Raw genomic sequence first — 23,902 nt, 5'->3', positions numbered from 1 at the left:
CTAAAGTCTTGCTTCTTGGCTTTCTAATACATAATGACATCTGCATTTAAGAACGTTTCCTTTCTGCTTCTTGTGCTGCCCCTGCCAGAATAACATAATGTATAAATATGTTATTCACACAAATGATCTCTTCACAACTCACTAGAAAGCCAGAAACACTGAACACACGTGTAAGAGAAAGTTCATCAGAATACATGATTTAGTTATAATTGCTATAACTGGTTTGTGTATTTCACTGATTAGCTGAAAGGCAGGAATTTGGGCTACAGCATCCATTTCCACCTAGAAATCACCAACATTTTGTTCTGTTGGGGTTAGCTGGCTCTGTGCAAGCAGCATAACCTACCACTTTCCTGTGACAGGTAATTTAATGAACCAATGCTTCAGAAGCAGATCATGTTCCAAGGTTGTGCATATAATAACAAAATTGTATGATCTGATTTCATAAGAATAGTGTTCAGTGAACACCTGGATATATTTCCTCCTGCTAGTACCATAATGATCATCTTTAAGGAAAGCACAGACAGATCTAGGATACATTTTTCTTGAAAATATTGAGGTATCTAAAAACGAAGTCGTGCATCAGGATTCACAATGCATCACATGTGAAAATAAAAGGAGTAAAACTTTTGTTTGACAAGTAGCAATTTTGATGTGCTGAGACAGCAGTGCATTGCAGTGACTAGCCAAGCAATTCCTCCTCCATTCGCACAAACTGTTTGCACGCAAAAACGACATGGAATGGAGACAAGTTACCGAATCAGCTTTTAAGCAGCTCATAATCAATATGATTGGCATTGGAAGTAACAATGGGAAGCCTGCAGGAAGTGTGGTCTCAAGACAGCAGTGTACAAGAAGCCAGTAAAAGGAGTTGATATATATCGACACTTGTAAGCTACCCACCCTCTGCTTTACAGATCAGAAAAATGCAAAGTCAACCACCTTTTGGGCCAAGAGATGGGTGGGGGGGAAGAAAGGTTTGCCATCTCCTCTAATTTGCCTAACTTTATCAATATCACAGAGAAGAAAAAGTCTGAAACCTAAAAGCATTTCTTTTCCTACCTGTTCATCCCTATCCTTCAGCAGACACTGAGCTCACCAATACACTCATAGAATCACGGATGAGTTTGGGTTGGAAGGGAACTTCGAAGCTCATCTCATCTAACCCCCCTGCAACGAGCAAGGACATCTTCAACTACATCAGGTTGCCCATACCCACATCCAGCCTGGCCCTGAATGTCTCCAGGGATGGGGCATCCACCACCTCTCTGGGCAACTTGTGCCAGGATTTTGGAACCCTCATTGTAAAGAATTTCTTCCTCACATCCAGCCCGGATCTCCCTCTTTTAGTTTAAAACCATCACCTCCTGTCCTGTCACAACAAGCCCTGCTAAAAAGTCTCTCCCCATCTTTCTTATAGGCCCCTTTTAAGTACTGAAAAGCCACAGTAAGGTCTCCCCAGAGCCTTCTCTTCTCCAGGCTGAACAACCCAAACTCTCTCAACCTTTTCTCATAGAAGAGATGCTCCATCCCTCTGATCATTTCTGTGGCTCTTCTCTAGATCCTCTCCAACAGGTCCATATTGTTCCTGTACTGTGGACTCCAGAGCTGGACACAGTACTTCAGGTGAGGTCCCTTTCACTAATGCCAGTTGCAAACTCAGTGCGTATTCCTGCCTTCCTTCACCATGTCTGACTTTAAACCTTGGAGCCCGAATAACTCAGCTCTGGGAGTAACACAGTGCAGTTACCAGTCCCCCATTCCCATTCACACCAGCAGCAAACAGCTGCTAGTGCATTAGTTCAGAGCTGCTGCTGCTGTTTCCTGTCGAGACACTTTGTCCCTCCATGCTTCTTCACTCAGCTTTGCTCCACATTCAGCCAGGCAAAAGTATCTGCCAACAAGCACTAGTAGCTACAATTTTCAATATAGTTTCAGTAGTCTGCATGGGAATAATGCAACTTGATGAGTTTTGCAAGCAAACTGACCAGCATAAAAACAACCTGCACAAACAACAGCCATTATTACTTTATTTTTATGAACAAACCCCTTCTTTTAAAAAACTACCATAAAAGCAAACGGAATGATAAAGAAAAGCTGTGATCAAAACATGTTTTGATCTTCCAAGCAAGTGCTTGAGTTTTAATTGCTCCATTAAGTTAAGAAGTATCAGCTGCTTCTCTCGAGCATCTTCATTTCTCATGAAGATTACAGCATGATATTAACACATGCAAGAAGGCTGAAAAGAGCTGCCATGACCATTCCCAGGGACAGGTCTAGATTGAAATGGATGTCATGTTAACATTAATAACTATGAAGGAGAAAAATGAACAAACAAACACCGCTCACAGAATCTTCACAACCCTCTTCTGGAAAATATGTCAGCAATAACAGTAAAGAACAGCGCTTTATAGCAATCACTCTTTCGGGGGTTTGTTCTTAGTTTTAAATACTAAGAACACCTTACTGCACTCCATCAGCTTGATACTGATAGTGATCCAGGAGCTAAACACTCAAAAAAAGATGTCTTAATTTTAACCTTTGGGAGCTCTCAGACTGTTCTTCATTTTACCCTATTATTTTTTCTTTTCCCTAAGCTTAAATAAATAAATAAATAAATGTATAAATACTCACACTGAGCTGGATAACACATAGAAAATACTTCACCTGCCCCTGGAAACAGAACCACAGAGAGATAGTTGAGACTTGGCATAATGAATGAACCCTGTACTCTCTTAAATAAACAAAAGTAATCAAGATAGGAAAATGTGTAAATAAAGCGCAGAATCGAGTACTGTCCACAGAATAATATGGGAAATGCTGACTTTGTTCTTGGTAATGAAGACAAGGAGTAATGTTTACATTTAATCCAACACAGAAAGAGAATCTCATCAAAGAGGTACGACACTGCCCAGTAAATGTCGTTGGGGGCCAGCCCAGGGTTGCAGTGTTCTTGATGGATTAGACAGATGCTAAGCTAGCATCAGACTCGACAGCAAAAAGACGACCACAGTAATAAGCAACCAAAATCACATTTCCTTTCGAGTCAGATTTCAATTCTTTTCTCTGTAAGAAAGAAAATGGCACTGACAAATAAAGGCTCATCTCTGGTTTTAATTCCAACTCCAAACTAGGCTAAGAGGAAGCAAAATTTGCTCTCTCTACTCCAGTGCAGCTAAATGCACAGCACACTGCTGGCCATGATCTCCTGAAATTTTGGGGTCAGTTCTCCAGGTATCATCAGATTCAGAATCTTTAAAAAGTACATCACCTTAGTCTGTTCTTTAATGCAAATGTAACTTTGCCACTGAGACTCGTATAAAAATAAGCGAAATTTACCATAAACTTGCTCCTTGCCAGAGTATGAAAGAAAAATCAATTCAGAACAACAGTGACCCACTGGACTCTCATATTCTTGGCAGGCATTTAAGTGCAACTCCAGAACAGGAGCTCATGCTTGGCAACTGCGGAGTAGCAGCTCAGGAGCTGCTGAATATTCTCAGCTCTCAGCTACACAGAGAAGCCTGTTGCTACCCAAAGTATATGCTTCTGTAGCACACTTGCATCTTTTACCTGTGAACTCCCCAGGAAGTTCCTCCTCTCCTTGCCTCTGCATTCTGTGGCTTTTGGCCACATGAAGTCTTTGGTGTAGACTTTGAAGTCTAGCCACCCTTGATACAGGACATTTTATGGCTCTGAATAAATGTTGAGCTAAATGGAAACTGAAAAAGCTGCTGAGGTATCACTTTCCCTGGTTTAGAAATAGATTGGTGAAGCATCTTTCTGGAGAAGTCAATACTACATATGAATGGATATTGCACCCAAAGGCAATATGATGATGCAGAATTTTATCTTTGTTAGGGTAGTTCTCCTTTCAAGCAACAGGAGAAATGTCTCAGAAGACCCCATATGCAGCATGCTTCTCCTTGAATACAACTGCACCCACCTGAAAAGCAAACGGCCGCCCTGATGCAATATGAAGACTATTTATGCTCTACAAAGTGCACAGGTGATATTCACTCCACTGCAGTATCAACGGCTCTGCAGTTAGACATGAATCATCTTTAATCTTACACATACAGCTGCCCTGTGCTTATAAGGCAGCACTGGATTTTATCAGAACCTTCAGGATTTAGATGCATTTGACTCCACTGCAGCACTAACAGTACAAATATGATAAAGGATTCAGTCTGCCTGACAATGCAAACCAGCCCCATTTTATTCCCCTTTGGTCATACCTAGCTACTGTCAATAGCTACTGCTTTGGGATTTATCTCTTTTAATATGTAGGAGTCTTCCACTGAAAGATTTTTAAAGGAGACAGACATTCAAACCTGTTCAGCGTATTTATTTACCCAGAAACTGTATTAAGAGTAATAAATTAAACCTTCTATAAAGAATTGGCTTATGAACTCTTGAAAGTCAGAATAAAATTTCAGAAACTTCAGAGTTATATACCAGACATGGAATAGTAAGAAACAGGCTCTTCAGCCCATTTTGCAGTTGCAACATTAAGCAATTTTATGCAAACTGTTTACAAGGCACAGATTTCTAACACTCTGTATAGTGAAGAGCAACCCCTGCAGACACACTCATTAGTGGTCCTGATTACTACGTATCATGCGTTTTACTAAACTCTAAAGCGTAATCATCTTCGAATTTTTAAATCTTCACCTAAAAATAAACCTTCATACTGCTGTTGGTATAATCAAACCCTAGGGGACTGTGTAATTAGTAGGTGAAGATTTGAAGAAAAATTACCCTGGTTTGCTCTTGGAGACAGTGACATCAACCAACCCAGTACAAATCCTTACTGTAATTTCTGTCTAAAATTGGGTTATTTTAGCAAGAGTAAACTGGAGAAGCCTGTTTCACTATAAAGCAGATCTGCATTAGGAAATCTGCAAGCTGTTCTGACTACAGCATCATAGCCAAGAATAACCTGATGTTATACTTAGACTGATGTAAATCTGCAAAGTACTCCAGTCCCTGGGTTAGGGACATGCTGAAACAGCAAGTGGACCAAATGTAGAAAGCATACCTGTGCAACCTCTGCATGCTGCAAGTGAACCAGAACTGTGTGACGAGGCTGTCTCTGTTACACTTGCCCAAACCTCAACAGTCCAGCTAATTTTGCATTTCTGACATGATACTTGGCCTAATTTCTACCTACAGAGAAGGTATTGGTGATCTCAGAAGCAGTCTAAAGAATATTCGTTAAAAACTAGCAACAACAACTTTCTTGCAGAGAAGTATGAATGCAACCGTTAATTTTTTGTATTAATAGATGAGTGCCTATAATTACACCAACTTATTCTAGCATCCTTCAGCTAACTCTTCATGGATTCTGCTATCACCACAGAAGTGCCAAATGCATTAAAAATACACCATAAAAATAGCAGCTGAAATACAACAGAATTGAATGGACTATGTTTATAGCTGGCAGATCAACAAAACCAAGGAACAAAGCTTCTGGAGGATGTTTTGAATTTCAGCGATGGCCTGCAGCTAATTCATGCTGCTTTCACATGAGAAACTGATGGCTGCTGAAATATATTTTAATACAACTTCAAATGAGGAAAAAACCCACCTCCTTTTGAAAAACCATGCACTGAGGCATAAACAAACTTGTTATGGTGTGGATTAAAGCCAAGCACATGCACAAGTACAGAGATACCTCCCTTACGAAGATTATTTGGTTCATGTATTCGAATGTATGCATGCATTTATCCATTACTGTCAGTGTTGCACAGGAAGGAGCATGAACAAGCACTGGAAAACTGCAATATAAGGTGTATAAACAGATTTTTCTGAACCACATCTTCATGGCTATTCCTTACTGGTTTATATGCTAAGAGAAAAGAATAAAGCTTACATATCCATCTCTCAGCAAAGCCTCTTTCACTCCTCAAAACCTATTCCACTGTGGAAAAGTAGTTAGACTTTACCTTTGGTTTTACTTCCACTGAAATAAGCATTACAGAATAGGTCTTTTCTTGCAATACTCCAAATCTAACAATTACATGAAGAGCAGAATTTTAAAGTCATGTGGAGACCTCATAGCAGCCTTCCAGTATCTGAAGGGGGCCTACAAGGATGTCGAAGAGGAACTCTTCATTAGGGACAGTAGCGATAGGAAAAGCGGCAACGGGTTCAAACTGAAATAGTGGAAGCTCAGGTTAGATATAAGGAAGAAGCTCTTTACTATGAGAGTGGTGAGGCACTGGAACAGACTGCTCCAAGAAGTGGTAAATGCCCCATCCCTGGCAAAGTTCAAGGCCAGGCAGGATGAAGCCTTGGGTGACATGGTTTAGTGTGAGGCGTCCCTGTCCATGGCAGGGGGTTGGAACTGGATGATCTTGAAGTCCTTTCCAACCCAAACCATTCCATGACTCATTAGAAAATTAATTAAAAAAAAAAAAAAAAATCAAACAAACCTGCCATTCTTGAAATGGTGTAAAATTCACAGATGAAAGCGTATTTACACACACATGTTCTGGTTCAAAGAACAGTGTATTTTCAATCCTAATTCCTTCTCTTTCCCCCTCCCCCTTGTTTTTTTCTTTCTGAAAAAGATTCCTCAAGGGCAATTAAAGGGAGACATTGACATTTCAGGAGATCTGTACCTAACATCATGAACCCATGTTTGAGAGTTTAGTTTGTGGTATTTCTGACAATGGACTGCATTAATTCACTATGCCAAATCACAAATGCTATTCTGTGCCAAAAGTATTTGTAAATGTCAGAGAGAACCACCCAATATGAAAAAGGTCCTTTTCTTAACGTGGAGTGATTACTTCTGCACCAAGGCCTGATGGATGGGATACAGCACACAAGCAGCGTTGGGCTGGTGCTGGCTGTGCCCCACCGTGACTCTGAGCAGTAGGAAATGGAAGCACAATGACCTACAGGAATCATTTGTTGCTTGTCTCTATTAAGTACACTGAAAAAATACCATTTCAGTGGGAGCTGAAGAGAGAATACAGGTTGCCCTGACTAAAAGGAGATGCGGCTAACCCATCAGGTCATGTTAGCCCCTTGGGTATAAATCCACTTAAGTCATGTGCTCACTGGAGAGTGCTGCCTTCACACAGCAAATAAACATGCACTTACTGGTCTATGAGTTCTTCCATTCTTCCACACACCAGAAATTCTTGAGAAAGTGTGATTTTTCAGATGATCTGCATTGTTGCCAAATATCTTCATAAAGCTTCCCTTATAGTATAATCCAAGCTGAAAATGGCAAGTCAAAGACTTTCTCTTGAACATACACTCTGAATGTAAGCAATTCTTGTCTGTACCTGAAGTTCTCTCTTATAAACTGTGTCTACCAGTTTCATGACCCTATATAATATTTTTCTAAGTAGAGATTTGAACTTCTCATGAACCTCCAGACTGAGTTTTGTCCAGCTCATGTCACCCAAGTCAGGCTAGTGTAGTTTTCAGTGAGATATTTTGCCATGCAGACTGGTTAAAGTCAGTGAGAAGCCCTTAAGTTCCTTCTAACATATACCACCCTGTGGTAGAACAGTATGGCTCAAAAAAAACCCTGAAGTGCCAGAGTTGCACAGTGTGCAACTTCCAAATGTATGATAAATGCAATAGAAGTATATTATAAATAAGAGATTACATCGGATTTTTCAGTTCCATTAATCAGTTACTACTCATTCTAGGAACAGGTATTTAAATAAAGACTTCCCTCTTTAGTTATAGATTTCAAATTCTAATTTAAAAATAAGAATAAAAAAAAACACCACAAGTGATCTGGGCTGTAAGAACCTGTCAATAAAGACAGTACACAATCCCATCCGCTCAAAGCCCTCACACTACACTACCTACCTGAAACCTGCCTTCAGATGTATGGAGAATGTGACTTGGAAAAGTTCTCTTTGTGGAAATGTCATGGGTTTTTCCAGTACTCTGCCACGCCAAAAGGCAGATCCTGTTTTGGAGCATTGCAGCTCTCACTGTACACAGTGGAATAACACATCATTAAAAGGGGTCTCCACCAAGGCTTTGTTTTGAAGCTCATGACTGGTAACTGAGCACTATGGATCCCTGAGCTCTCCTACCCAGCTGCACTTGCACACAGATGGCTCTGACTGACCAGATGGCTTCTTACAAAACAACGTGTTTACAGGAATAGTTTCCAAAACACTTTCTGGTGGTACAGCTTATTTTCTGTAAGAGACCTGCAGATGGTTCCCTTTCCCTACCTAGAAGTTCTCCAAGATCTCTCTGTTGAACTAGTTGTTACACAGTCTGCAGCTACTGATGCTGATATTTGACTGTGAAAATCTAAAGCTGGCAATTTGCTTAAAATAATCTCCAGAAAGAGAAACTTTAGCAATTATAGATCAGCCAGTTTAAGCACAGCTGTAGAATAAATATTACAAACTGGTCTGCAGGATTTAGTAGGCCAAAAAGTTAGCTTTGAAAGCCACAATTTCGATTCAGGGAATTCATGTAATTTGGGCAAGGGTGCTCTTGTTTAACTTGTGTTCTTTGCCAACACTACTGCCATGGCCAACAAGAGTAATTAAGTGGGTATCAACACTTTAGGTTTATAACTGTCATGAAGCCCAATATCAGATTCTAACCACGAGGTTCTGTAAGGTAGTGCACAAGAAACTTGGTCAAGAAGGGAAAGATTGGGAAAAGGGAAAGAACATTATTCACATCTATCAGAGGTATCTGTTGGGCACACACGTGCCAAATGAAGCAGTGAGGTACCCGAAACAGTCCTGCACGACCATACTATAAAGTGCACTTAACACCCACATTTACCATTACGTATCTATTCTAGTAACTGTCACTATACAGATACCTGCTGAAGAGTTTAAAAAGTTATAATGTGAGAAAAAAATCCTCACATCAAATAAAAATACTTTTTTTTTTTTTTTTGCCAGTATGGTGATCTTGATCAACTGGACTGTACATAAAGATATGTTTGAGGATTCAAAATGTTTGTGGACCTTTAATATTGACAATTCTGTGCTCATTTTAAAACACTATTAAAATTCAGGGCTTGGATTGGAAATGAACAGAAAGGTACAGCTTTGGTAGTTTAAAGCATGAGAGCTCCCACGTGTTGGAAGGTTGAAACCATCAGACAGTAGGGACAACAGAAACACTGCAGCATCTGCAATGTTTGGGCTCATTCTCAGCTATTGACTGTTGGAGCTGCAAACTCCTCTGCACTCTCCTTCTCTGGAAAAGTCAGCTTCAGCAGCATAATGTTATGGACAGAGAGGAGAACTGGGAAATAAAGTGTCCAGACATGTCTAGTCTCATTTAGTGGAGACTTTAGCAAAATAAATAGAAAATAAAACCCTTTTTCAATTAATTAGGTTGGTTGGTTGTTTTTTTTTCACTACATTTTGTCTTTCAGAAGAATCCTACTCAAGCAACCATGTCAGAAACTGGTTTACATTGTAAAAAGAAACAACTAGACAATTGCAAACAAGAGTATTAAACTTAGCTTCCTTTACAAATCATGTATACTTGTTAATACACACAAAAAAATCTGAAACTTTGATAATTACTGTTATTTGAAGGGAAGAAAGGAAAAGCCCTGAAAGGTTTCTTAGCTATTCGAGTAGAAATACGTTCACCATGCTTACAAGAAGAGTTTTTATCAATCCTGTACAGATGTCCATCTCTTTCAAATGTAAACATTACAAATGGCTGATACTCTGAAAAGCGAAAGGATCATCCTTATAAAAATATCAACTTGAAAACCCCTCATTCCTTAGTTAAAAGACAATTAAATTATTTGCTAGGTCAATTAAAAATGCACTCTGCAAAAATATATTCAGAGCATGAGGAGGAGAGAATGGGAGCTCATGGATCTGAGGATTAAAGAAAGACAAAGTTTTATCCCAGGAGCCAGAGAACAGGGACACTGAACAGCCACCAAGCTGGTGAGACCTACAAATTAGAGGAATCTCTTCTTATCAGTCATTTACTTTGCTCTATAACTGGGGTAACAACTGAATGCAGAATATTCACTGAACCAAGCCTTCTCATGCTAAGATCTTAGGTGGAGTTGAATCGTTGTACTCAATAAGAATTTGTTAAAATACCCAAATCACCTATGTATGGTGTTTGGTTTTTTTTCAAGGCTTACTTTCAAAGGAAAAACATACATTCTACATACTGTTTCAGCAAAACATTCTATGCCTGTGGTTAATCTCTTCTTCTGTCAGTCTTTCAGCTACCATTGTTGTTTCAACAAATGAAAGCAAATCCCAACCACTTCTAATGAAATGGCTTCTTTCCTGTGTACATAAAATCAGTAAAGGAAAATAAATTCCATGTTTCCTCTTTTCATTGTTTCCCAACACCTTCCTTTTTCAACTCATTTCCACATACATTCTCTTCATTCAGTCCAAACTGTCTCAGTCTTTTCCTTCTGTTACTTTTCATAGCACTCGTCTGCTCTTACTCTACTTCCTTATTCTTAGTCCCTACCTTCTCCAGTTTTTCTCTATTAATTCACATCAACAACCACACCACTATTTATTACCCAGTACCTTCCCATATACTGTTTCTCTTTACGCCTAATTCTTCTCTCAACAAACTCCTGCGCTGCCTTGATTCTATGTAGCTGAGTCATTGCTCTCACAGCTCCCATCTAAACCCCATTCTCTCCTGTACAATCTACACATCAAGTTGTCTCTTTCAAATCAATTTACCTACTTCATCCATTTCACCCTTATTTCACATTTTCTTTATTACAACATAGACCTCAACGCCCTGCTGCCGCTCTCAGGTTTTCAGCCACAGAGACCTCAGAGCATGACACTGGAGCTTTGTCAGGACATCCTACTGAGTCTTGGATGCATTTTTATTCTACTGTTCTACCTCCAAAATATATTTTGTTAAAACTACTAATTTAAGGCACTTTTAATACACTTCCCCAGGCTGAAAACCTCTCTTGAAAGTTCTTACTGGACAAGTCACTCCAGTTAAAATAACTCTGGTGAACAACCGCCTACTGTTGCAATCTGGACTTCTCTGGTTTTATGCACTGCTGTTAAACTAATCTAAACCAGAACCTAGACACTGTGCTGTGAACCCTAACATATGACAATGTCATCTTCCTGGGTTAAATTCTGTTCCAACATGCCACTAAATAAACAGATCAACTACTGCTGATAGACAGTAAAAAGAGGGTGAAGTGAGCATATTGGTACAAAGCCACAATGCTTACAAGAAACATACATTAATGCTGTATTTGAGTGGCAGGTAAAGCCATCATATGGCTAACCTGACAGGAACAACTTCATTCTTTTATTCACCTAGGAAAATCATACCACATTACAAAGAAAAAGTTTGAAGAAGGCTGAAAGCAAAAAAAAAAAAAAAGGTAAAGTGATTGTTTGATACCTTATTCCACAGTAAAATGCTTTCATGCCATCAAGAATGAGGATGGTACTTCACAGCACTGCACACAATTGTATCAGCTTCTCTAGTATTCCACCTGCCACAGCTAGGATGTAAAAATTTGTTCCAGATTCAAAGCTGGCATAAGGAGCTATAAAGAACATTGGATCCGTTGTTCAGGAATTAGGTATGGACAAAAGAAGGAGGATTTTGTGTGTGTGTGTTTAGAATTTAAAAGTTTCTGATTCAGCTCACCAAATGCACCTGGGCAAACGCTTGCCAGTCAGGCAATTCTGCAGGAAGTATATCATCAGTGTATGGGTTTGTCAATGAGCAATAGAAAATCAGGTGATTCACATTTAGACCCTAAGCTACAAAACTCTGCAAAGGGTTTCATATACTCTCTCAGTTTAATGGCTGGATGTCTAAAACCTTGTTGCCTCTGTCTACTAAAATAACAAGTGATCGCCACATTTATGTAAAATGTTTTTCTTCATCTACCAATTTACTTCATATTTGTGCAAGATACAACCACAGTCATACACAATACACCCTACATGATCCAGTTTACTCTTTGGCAGCATCATTCTCAGTTAACAGGCTAATGTGTGCTGTAAAAATCTCAGGAGAGAAAGTGGACAGCTAACGGAAATTTTTACCCCTGGACTTCAAGGAGTGGGGCTCCTTCATCACTGCTGCCACTAGAACTGAGCAAACCACCAACCTGACCTTTAAGACAGGACTAAACTTCCCAACCACAAACAAGAGAAAACTCTTTCTCAAAAAATACAAGTCCCAGAAGCTAGGATTTTCACAAACAGGGAAGGTATTGGAGGGTTGTAAGTCACAGCCACTTGTAGTAGTAAGACACAAACAAACCCTTTCCTATTCCACATTTTTCCCATCTGTGACAACTCGTTGCTAAATATCCAGAAGTGGAGCTGAAATGCATCAGCATTCCAGCTAACTTGGTTTTATTCAAAGATACTTTACAATGGCAACTGGTTTTATTTAATTCTGAAGCATGTTAAAGATTTTACTTTATCGGTGTAAGTTAACCTATACTTTTGAGCACTCACCATTACAACTTGTTGTTATATTACTACCTTACTGACAGAAATGTGAATTTAAAATGATAGCTGAGAACTGTAAGACACAAAACCAGAGATGGCAGAGATAAAATTATATTTTTGCAAGTGCCTTTTCTGGTTTAATTTTATGTTGCTTGCAAAGTAAAGAAGATAATTACAAGTGTATTCTCTTTTTTTTGCCCATCCTCAAAACTTAAAATTTGTTTCCTGGCTCCAGAGCCCATTCTCTGCCCCCAATTTCAGAAGCACCTGCTGCAGTACAGGAATGCTGGAATATCTAGAGAGTTCATTTTTTAACAAGGGAGTGCATGAGACTTGCCTGTTACCAAGGAAACAGGATTGCTGCTGTAATGGCACAAAAATTAACTGTCTCTGTGTTCATTTATGAGACAAAATCTTAACCTCTTCTTGTGCTGCTCCAAGTTAAGCATGTTAGGAACAAAACCTGCATAGTTTAGAAAACCTGTCTCTTGATAAAGACTTGCCGAGTTTATTAACAAGCAGTAAAAGAGTAAGATGAAAACAAAGTAAATCATAGAATCAAAGCATCTTGATCCAACTGGTTTGTTAGTAAACACTGAGCAGCATCCCACCTCAACCCAAGCTGCCTGGACCAAGAAAACCAGTTATGTAAAATAGTTGCCTTGTACAAACTGGGAATCAGGTGTAATCAACAGTAGTAAGAGGGACTCAAAGCGACATTATTTCTCCATGTTGTAAAGGTGTTAAATGAAAAAAAAATAGGCAAATTTATGTTTTCATATTTTCATGTTAGGCAACTTGGCATTTTCACTAACTCTTACAGCCTTTTTTATTATTTGCAAAGACAGATGGAAATTGATCCATCAGAAAACGCACAGCACAGTTAAAAGCTCATTTTGTACAACACTGAAGTTTGCTGTAACCTGGAACATGGCTTTGTTCAACATAATCTCTATTTGTTTCATAGCTTTGTAAGTTGGTATTTATGAAGGAAACTGATATATAACAAATAGCTACCAAAAGCAATACATAAAGCGGGTTTTGACTGCTACTGTCAATCTATTTGAGATTTTTGCCCAAGTGTTTTAAGCCATGAAACCATGAAGAGCATTTCTTGTACATTTCTACACCTGTAAAAGAAACTCCATACTGTAGCCTCTCCCTCATTTGTTTCAACAATTTCAGGCACACAATCCCAGTATCTGCTTCAACGTTTTTATTTTCTCAGGCAGCACTAACAAGGGTTTATTCTGAAGCAACTATAAAAGATCACAAACACTCAAATGCTTCCAATGGTGACTGAAGAATATTCAATTCTAGTATGGTATACACTAAATTATTCTCCTCATAAGCACTGTAAAGGTCACTTTGAATACAAAGAAGCATGATAAAAATCTACTTGATGGAATACACTCAACAAATACCTCTTTGTGAGGCCTGTTGAAAAACTCCTAGCAATTAACTTTGCAGAGCAAGTCTGGCTGTCTTTATTGAGATGGTAATCAGTGTAAGAGTCATACTATTTGAAAGTGAAGGTTTAATGGCAAGACTCAATGAGGCAATAAATACAATACATAAAACTCTTCAGTATTATGGAGTTGCTGTTTGACATACCAGTTTTATTGAGCATCACACCAAGGCAAACAAATGACAAACACCTTTTCTTTGAGGTGTTTTAAGTCCTGGAACAACACAACACTGAGGTCATTAGGGTGAGTTTAGAAGGATGTGTGCCAATAATACTTTCACTAGTACCCATAATCTGCAGGAGAAGATGCTTTTCAATTGTACACACACCAAACACTGAAACACTTCTGGCTCAGTACTCCCTTAAAAGTGAAAGACTGAGAAAATGCACGTGAGAGCAAGAAAGAATGAGCAAGAACAAGAAAACAGGTGGGCAGTAGTCACACACATGCACATAAACAGATTCTGTCACCTGAATAAAACTTCTTTACATTGGGCACTGCTGGCAAATTTCTCTTAATTTCTCAAATTTTCTACTGCTAGAAAAAGAAATACAACCTACAGAACTGCAACTGAGAGGAATAAGTAAGAAAACCAGAGTTTCTAGTCCTTTGAACTTTAACATTTGAACGACTAAAAACTGAAGAAAGAGTTTTAAAAATATTCAAACATGTATTCTGACTCCAAATTTACACTTTTGCTTAAATTTTGATCTGAAATGTAAAGGATTACATTTGTATGTAAAGCACATCTCACTGATAATTATATATGCCTCCGTAAATCATTAGGAACTATGCAACCAAGTTGAAGTCAGCAGGTATCTTGAGTGCTGATGGTTGTTTGGACTGCATCTCCATTCACAGCAACTGTCTGAAGACTGTGGATGCTGCTACTATTGCCATGATGGACTGAAAACTCTTTGGCTGGAATGTGTATACATTAACTCAAGAGGGGTTATCAAAAGAAAATTGCACGTTGAAAAAACATTGCTGGTAAAATGTCAATTCTGTCAAACATGAAATAGAGAATGCCACAACACAGGCAGGGGAAAGGGGAGGAACACAGGGAACAAGAACACAAATCTGGCTATATCATTGCTCTGATCACAAATCAGATTAAGGAGCTTTTCTTTCTAAAATACTTCTGATGGTATCTCTGTACTGCAAATTGCCCCTCCGGACCAAAAGAGAGAAAAAATAAAAATTCTTGCTAGTACATATACATTATTCTTCCCAGCGTAGGTGCACCTTCCATAAGTATTTCAAGGCAGTGTTTTTCCATACACACACTCTTAACTGACAGAAGTGTGCTGGAAAAATTCTCAAAGCTAAGTAAGATTTAGTCAGTTATGTACTCAAGTTAAAAAAGAGCTTCCTTAACTCTCCCGCCACATCTTTCACACACAATAGAAGAAAACTATGCTATAGTTTGCACTATGGAAGCACTCGTCTTCCACAGATAACTGCCTTTTTCTACCTCAAGTACCAGATTTTAGCATTTATTCAGACCATTTAAAACCATTAACCACTGGTAATAAAGAAATAATTTTGCAAACCTTACACCTGAACAAAATAGGAGGATACAGGACTGTCCTTCACCACATGGAAAAGAGTAGGAGAGTTGCAGCAAATCCTGACAGACTTGACATACTTTCCCAATGACTACCCATGGTTTTAGTGTCCCATAATTTAAAGCAGGATCAAAGTTTTAATTATTTCACAAATAACCCGTTAAATCCCAAACAGATCACTTTTAAAATCAACACCTACACCTGTAACAACATTTTCATTTGTTTGGATAAAACTAGCTTTATATGGCCAAATGCTTTATAAAGCCTCAAGTACCAGCATTTTCCCTTACTTCCTTACTATATTGAATCCATCTGCCTTTTAACATTAAGCATCCTGTCTCTCTCCCTGCTTAGTCTTGTCCTTTCTATCACTGTTTCTACTCCTCTTAATGCATTTTTCCCTCTGTCATTTTCCTCCAGCACTCATAAACCATCTCAACTACTCAGACGAGGGAAGGGAAAATTTAGCACATTTGTAGAACGCCATGTAATACACATCTTCAAGGTCAATATGTGCCAAAACACAAAAAACAAGGTAACACAATAATACAAGTCTTGCAGAAACAAGAGAGATTTAAGTATGAATTCTCTTATGTTTTGATCAAACAACTTCTGCCGTACTTCTTCACATTTCAGTTAGATCAGAATAGGCATGATGCTTTTTTAAAGTTTGATGTCAAGCAACATTGGTTATAAGAGACTAAACCCAAACCTGTCAGTTACAAAGTGAGGAATGCAGACACCGAGAATAAGAGTGAGACAACTGTATGTTTGTTAAGAATGGTCCACTCCACTTCAAATATTTTAATTCTATCATCAGCAAAAATTCCACAAAAGAACAGAACATTTTTGCAATGAAATTTCCTGCATTATCTGAACATTCTAATCAAATTTTAGATATCAAAGATATTTTTACTGCAACAGTAATCAGTGCTTGGCAACACAGTTCTACTGAAAGATAAATATTGTATAATGTCTCTACATAGTTTTGTAAGTAGAACAACAAATTAACATCGCAATAAATTAGTTTCATTAGCATGTTTCAAGCATCAGGAGGTGCTTTACTAATTAAAAGTCCCATATTTAAGCAAATTCTATTCCCAGTTTGTTCATGTAAATTATATTCCTCTTTATCAGAGTACTTACTTGCTGTTACAGAACATAACTGAGATTTGTTAAAGAGATACTGAACTCATTCAGTGCCAAGCTGACAACACAAGCTGCCACTTCAAAATATGCAAGCAGGTAAAAACCTGGCCACTAGCCACAATGTTTGAGGATGCATTAGCTGAATACTATCACTTCTATTGGAAAGCACAGATAGGTACACTAATAGCTTAAAGAAGCATCATGCCATCACCAACTCTTTTTCTTTTTTTGAGAAATTAACCTATTCAGAATTGCATTTAAAACTTCCTCACTTCACACTGGTATTGTTTTGCATTACTTCAGGGATTTTTTGTTTCCTTTTGATCTTATGACTTATCTGATAATGCACCACCAGCAGAATACTGGCACCACATACACTGCACAGTCAATGGACAGTACAATTTTGCTATCTCACTGGAATCGGAAATAAATTCTTGTTTCCAATTGCCCCAAGAACTTCCAGGCTGCAACTGTAGCCTAGTGTGTTTAGAGGCAAAGCAAAAATTCAGTACAAAAATCATGTTACTAGTATCACTCCAAACACATATGTAACTAAACACCACTTATCCTACAAACAGAACTGAATCAATGCTTAACTAACTATATAACCATACCCTAACTACCTGGATGTCAAAGGCATCATCTCAATGAACATTCAGCACTCATGTATAAATAGTCATCTCAATACCTGAAAATACTCTAACTTTTTCTGCAGAATAAAATTATAAAACAAAACCAATTTTAATTGCTGTTGATTAATGTGTGTAAGCTTTTGCTTACCTATGTTATGGAGTACAGAATTCAAATAAGAGCAATCCAATGTGTAACTGCTGTATTAACTATAATTTGTTTTACACTAAAGAAATATGCTTCAGAATCATGCTGCTTTTTTTCATAGAATCATCTTTTAGATATTCATCCAGAAAGACTGGCGAACTAAGAGCTCTCTGCTGCTATAAACTCGGTACTATCAGCCCACTAACCAAGTCCTAAAGTGAGAAAAGAAATAGAGTATTTAAGAAACCTCTCTGTAACTATAAAACTGATATCTTATAAAACATAAAATGAAGCAGAGAATATTAGAACATGATATGAGCAGAATAAGATTTTTCACCTTGAGACTGAGATTTAAAATCCTGCAAACAGAAATCTATAAACCTGCAATTCCTTCAAAATTTTTATTAGTTCACGCAAACCTCATCTTAATACTGCCACTGGCCAAGAATACAGTAAAAGCACTGTTTCAAAAAGTTTTTCTCCTCTATACATTAATATATTGATGTCTGTATATTTAAAGATGTTATTTATAATAGTATTCCACAAATGTTTCTGTTAAGAAGTTTTAGCTCATTCTTTATACTAAACCAGTGCCTGTATCTGCTGTTAAACTATCCTCTGTTGAGATGAACCTATTGAATGAAATACAACCAATAGTTTATAGTTAAAGTCTAAGCAAATGTTTGTATTCCTCTAAAATATTTTGCAAGTAACTTCAGAAGGGTCAGTTTTCAATTTCTTTAAAATTAACTCAGAAATACAATATCCATATGAACCTCACCATCATTTCCTTGTAAGATTTCATATATGCTTGAAAGTAAAATTTTAATACTAGCAATGGTACTGTACAGAAGTGAACATTCTTTTTACCTCTCATACCTTTATATATATATTCTTAGTGACACATTGACAACTGCAACCGAAATGGAGATGATAAGAAAACCCTCAAATCCAAATCAAACCAAAATTCTTCAACCCTCTAAGAATTAACATCTGTTCTTCCACATTATTTTAACTTTGCGATCTAGAAAAGCAAAAGCAGATACTTGGCTTTACGTGCTGTTTAGTGCTAAATTAATCTTGAGAGAAATATTTGTACGGCAACAACTTTTAGCTTTGAGTGGCTGATGTGTTGGTACTGAAATTTGCTTATTGGTTGGTACCTGTATCCCTCTACCATGCTTCTCATAATGGTACCTTCCAGGAGGGAAGAATCATTTGCAAAATGAGAAAGAGAGGTAGAAAACAGTGAATTTTTTACTACAATTTGAATTGGTGACTCAAAGACAACAGACACAAAACACCTAAGAACACAGCATTTGCTATCAAATATGCTACCAGTAATGCCATCCAGTGAAATCAAGACAACCTATTTTTTGAGCATTAGATCCAATCATCATTATGGAGAACTGACGACTCCTCTGGTGTTCAAACACATCCCGCAGACATCAGTTTCCCAGAACCTGCTCTAGCCTCTTTTCTGATGATTTACCGAGCAGGTTTTCTGCTTTCTTTAAAGCATACATTTGAGCAGCTACCACAAGAGAATGAATGTCCAGCTCTGCAGCTCAGCAGAACATATAATAGTTACCTAGAAACTGCTGTAACATGTAGCTGTGGCCTAGAAAACAAGATAAAAAAAATACTCAGCACAGTGATCTGTGAAAATATTCACAAAATTCTGTTTACACTATTCTTGCATATATTTTACTGCAAACATTTGCATTGCCAAAGCAAGAGTCCATAAAGTGGCAGAGTTCTTGTATTTAGCTAACACTTCTTTGCCCAGGGTTTATGTGAAACACAAGTTAAAACTGCAGGTTGAGATTTTGAGGAATAATGGATTTATAAACGCTTTGAGGTTGGAAGGCACCTCTGGAAATGGCTTAGCCAATCCCCCTGTAGAAGGCTGCCCACAGCCCACACCATGGATGGAGGATCAACACCTCTGGACAACCTGTTAAGAGTGTTCTATCACCCTTAATGTACAAGATGTTCTTTCTCATTTTTTCCTGTATTTCAGTTTGTGCCTGTAATGAGGATGATGGGAAGAAAGATTTTATTTTCTAAAAAATAAGGAGATATGATACAGAAACCACAAAGAGAAAAATGGAACATCACAACAGTTTAGCGTTTCTTTTCCCAACTTTTTACTGCTTTTAGCTTTTTACACACTTGAAATTATATGGCCTATTATGATGATATGTGCTGAAAGACACTATTATACGGTCCAAAGAATTGTGATGTTAGTTGACAAAGACCCCTCCCGTTGCTATTTATGTACTGACAAAGAGCCAATGTGTATTTTTTTCAGATAGCTTGATAAAAATGTGATTAACACACAAGTATACGTAATAAGTTTTATTTATCCATAATATGCCAATCCTGAGCGCAAAGAGATGTTATTTTAACTGATACGTATTAACAGACAGGCCTTCACGGGCAGCAGATGCAGCAAACTCACTCACCAGAGCCAATTCTTGATTTAGATTTTGCTCTGCGGGGACTGGTAAATTTAAACTTGTGATGTCAATTTTATTATTAAAGAGGATTTCATTCAGCACGCAAACAGATAAACAGGCAGAGCCAGAATCTGTTACTTACATTAAGACATGAAAGTGGACTATAAAGGAAATTATTTGACTAAACCTGTGACTGAACTAACGCAGCATTTAAACTGAAAAAAATACAAATCAAGATTCCAGATGGTAGAGATTTACAACAGAAAGAATACATTAATGACAGTTCACAGCATAAGGAATCAAAACAAATCAAATTTCCATGATTAACTACTAGCATTTGATACAATAATGAAGAGAAATGCTAGCAAACTACTTCACAATATTGCACTACAAATTGTTAACATATCCAAGTTTCAAAACAAAAATAATTTCTTTAGAACAGTGGTAGGCTTTTTTTCATACAGATCAAGTAAAATGTTTTGCCTCATCAGATCTGTGTCTGATTGTATGAAATGACTGCACTTGGAAGGAAGAAATCCCCAAAGGAAAAACCTCACAACAAATATTGTAGGCAATATCCTCCCAGCATTTAATAACCTACAGATTCAGTCCTAGAGACACTAATCTTATTTTCTGTCCACCATAAGCATATTCTAGGATATAATACACAGCTTAAAAGTGATTAATTAAAACTGACCCTGTATTTTCTATCGGATGTCTGATCAGGCATAACCTTTATGGCATTTTTCATTTTCACACTGAAATGTGGTCATTTTATTTTGCGGCAAGAAGAAACTCTTTAAGACCATGTAATTATTTTTTTTATTTTATATTTCATTGCTTGCTAACAGACAGAGCTGATGCCCCACAGACTTTCAATGCATGTTAAGACTGCAACTTTTTCTCCCAGACTGAGGTATCACTACCCTCTACAACACAGTCCTACGACTAATATTTCAATGCTAACTCTTTCATTAATAAAGATGTAACCAGTAACTATACATACATATGCACTAAAAGCACAAAATATATCCAAATTATTATATGTATTTACAATGGGTTATATTATATTATTAAACCAAAATACTAGTAAATCTAACATACTAGAAGAATTGCAGGTGTGGTACAAAGGTAAGAAACATTTCACAGAGTCCAGCACATCTGAGATCTCCTGTTGACGAAGCTCAGAATCCACTAAGGAAGGGCGATACTGGAGAAGCTGGCAATAAGAAGTGGAACTGAAATTCATTTTCTTTTAGACACTTTTTCTTACTCACCAAGTGCCGGGTCATGACTCTCAGAAAATAAAGGACATTGAGAATTCAAATGACAGCCCAGCAATAATGATACTTTCTAAAATGTGCTCCTCCTATCATTGTCTGGAAGACCTTTCTATTAATCTAATACTGCTGTTCTATCTGCAGAGGAGGAGCCTATATCTCAGTAGAAAAATGCATTAAAACTCCACTTTGTCTGCTGGACATCAGTTATAGTTAATTTGCTCACAGCTAAGGTTTTCTAGAATCCCAATAATATTCCCATGGAGAATGCTCTACACTAGCTAAGAGAGAATGCTGACGCATCTATTATTTGAGAAAAAACTCCACGGAAATCATTTACAATGCATATATGAACAGAATCTTTTTGCCACAACATCCAGGGATCAAAGAATATTCTTGAATCCACTATAGTCCATTGCTTCAAGTGATGTGTCGCAAATCATGAAACTGCCAAATGCAAATATAAACCCACTAAAAATAACTATAGTCTTTTTGCAAGCTATGGTATAGCTATACCCAAAAAAAGGTTAGCATCAATCAGTGCAGCATACTGGCATTTACAAATTGCTGACAAATGGTGTTAGCATGTTTCCTTGAGCAAATCGCCTAGAACACATTTATTTCAAGGTAACCGCTTTATTTTCTACCACAACTTTTCACATACTAAATTGTACTCCTATTGAGAAAACACATTACTGAAATGCGCTGCCTTCTCAGTAAAACTTTGTTCTTTCAGTGAAATTAATTGTATCTTATTCAGCTCATTACATTTATTAGAAGAAACAGGGCTGGGTTTGGTTGTTTGTTTTTTGGGGGGGTTGTTTTTTCTTTTTTGGTGGTTTTTTTTGTGGCTTTTTTTTTTGGTAGGTATGTTTTGGTTTTGGAGGGGCTTTTGGGTATATTTTCAACATTTTACCTACAGGGCAATGGTGTTTATTCTGACTTATGCATCACTGGTAGAATCCATTATGTGATGCGATTTTACATCTCCTGTGCAGGTCCTCATACCTGGCACTTTTATTTTAATAAGTAAAAACCATGAGAACTAAATTCCATTTACACACTTATAAAAGACATGAGATGATCTCTCAGAAAGCAAGTTAATAGTTTAGGGCTGAGGAATAAGAGGAAATTTGTCTTCCCTTCCTGCTTTTAACATAAACTGACTAAGAGATTATAAATAAACTATTCTTGAAATGTCATTTCTCAAAGTAGAATAGAAAGATACTGTGACAACAGTGTATTAAGACGAAAAAAAAACACCTGAAAAGCAGGATCATTGCTTCTCCATCAGTACTGTATTAGCTCATAGTTATGATCTCACAGTATGGTCACCGTTGAATTGTTCAGTGTTGCTGAATTAATGACATTTTTAAAAATGTGTGAAATTCTAATAATTGAAATTAAATTAAAATCCAAACCCAACACAATTCTGGTTAAAGCATGTAAATAATGCATCACAGTTCCAGCAATGAACTGCTATTATCAGTATGTTTTCCATGAATTCAGGCCAAAGTTTCACAAATTTTGCTAATGAATAAATTCACAAATATTGCTAATGAATATCCAATGTTACTTCCTAACATAATAGCTTCTGGTGGAAAATGTTGTCTCCTTTTCTCACATTTTAATATTAGTTGTGTTGCTGCCTCTATGACCACTTGTATTGTTGAGGTAATGACAATTACTACTACAGCAATTCAATGTACACTTGAAACCATCATCATTTGTTAAAACATTCTGTGCCCCACAAAGCTTGAAATTACATTTCTTTCATAAGCAGACTGAAGCTGAGCTACCCCTGGCTTACAGATGTTATTCTGCATTATCTCTTGTCTGTGTACAACTCAGGACAATCAATTATGTCCAGGCAATGAAAAGACAGGACCTTAAACAGCAGTTAACGCTGCAAGTTATGACATGAAGTTGACAAGAAATGACCAGTTGACGACTTTTCACTGCTATACTCAACCAGCTTAAAATAAAATATCATTGGAAAGGAGAACAAATAATATTTGAATATTGAGTTGCAAATGTATTTTGCATTCACCTCCCCCCTCTTTAAATACCAGAATGAAGTACATGGACAGCTTCTTTAAATTATTTAACAAAAAGCCATGCAGGAGCCTCTCAACTATAAGTACTTGAAACCATTTCAATCGTTACAGCCTGTTTTACAACCCTTAGTCAAATTCTACAAAATAAGTTCTTAGGGAGAAAAAGGTAAAGTCTCTTGAGATGTCTGTACCTACAAACATCAATTTGCTATTTACTCGTCATGATGTCTCATCAAATTGATTTTTGCTTTTTCAAATCCAGGAAAGATTGAACAAACATGAATGCCACAAAATACATCCTGGCATTCTTCCATTTATCTATTACATTTTATAAAGATAGCTTGCTTGAAATAAAGTTTGAACTTGGAAAGCTGAAACTCTGCCTGAGCCCATGCAAATAGTAAGTATGCACGTACCTACTGAAACATATTCATTTTAAATCAGTCTTAACTCTGCAAACTGATCCATGGATTCACAGGCATGGATGCACAACCCCTGTGCAGAGCTTTGTGGACAGCAAATGTAATAGGATGGTTTACTATGAGTGTGTGTTCAACCTCTACAGAATTCGTAGAGGTCTAGTACTGAAAAATCATTATACTGGAAAATTATCAGTGAAAGAAAGAAATTGAGACCTCTTTCAGACAGATTTTCATTAATATTTAAATAAGTCTAAATA

General features: G+C 37.4%; 1 protein-coding gene across 11 annotated transcripts in view; it reads right to left on the bottom strand.

Moving 5' to 3' along the window:
* Nucleotides 1-23,902, bottom strand: part of SNX29 (sorting nexin 29) — a 172,700-nt gene that overhangs the window by 60,460 nt on the left and 88,338 nt on the right. For 2 of the 11 annotated variants that reach the window (XM_065683773.1, XM_065683774.1), the window contains exon 21: nt 19,016-19,045. The exons of 6 other annotated variants lie outside the window; for them this stretch is intronic. In XM_065683773.1, the coding sequence (XP_065539845.1) occupies nt 19,016-19,045 (30 nt within the window). Of the gene's footprint in view, nt 1-2,634; nt 2,674-19,015; nt 19,046-20,694; nt 21,614-23,902 lie in introns of those variants that run through there. 3 more of the 11 variants (XM_065683779.1, XM_065683777.1, XM_065683778.1) reach the window with 3 other exon arrangements.

The sequence above is a fragment of the Lathamus discolor genome, chromosome 6 (assembly GCF_037157495.1).
Source record: "Lathamus discolor isolate bLatDis1 chromosome 6, bLatDis1.hap1, whole genome shotgun sequence".
NCBI classification, from domain to species: domain Eukaryota; kingdom Metazoa; phylum Chordata; class Aves; order Psittaciformes; family Psittacidae; genus Lathamus; species Lathamus discolor.
This window is presented reverse-complemented; position numbering and strand designations above follow the sequence as displayed.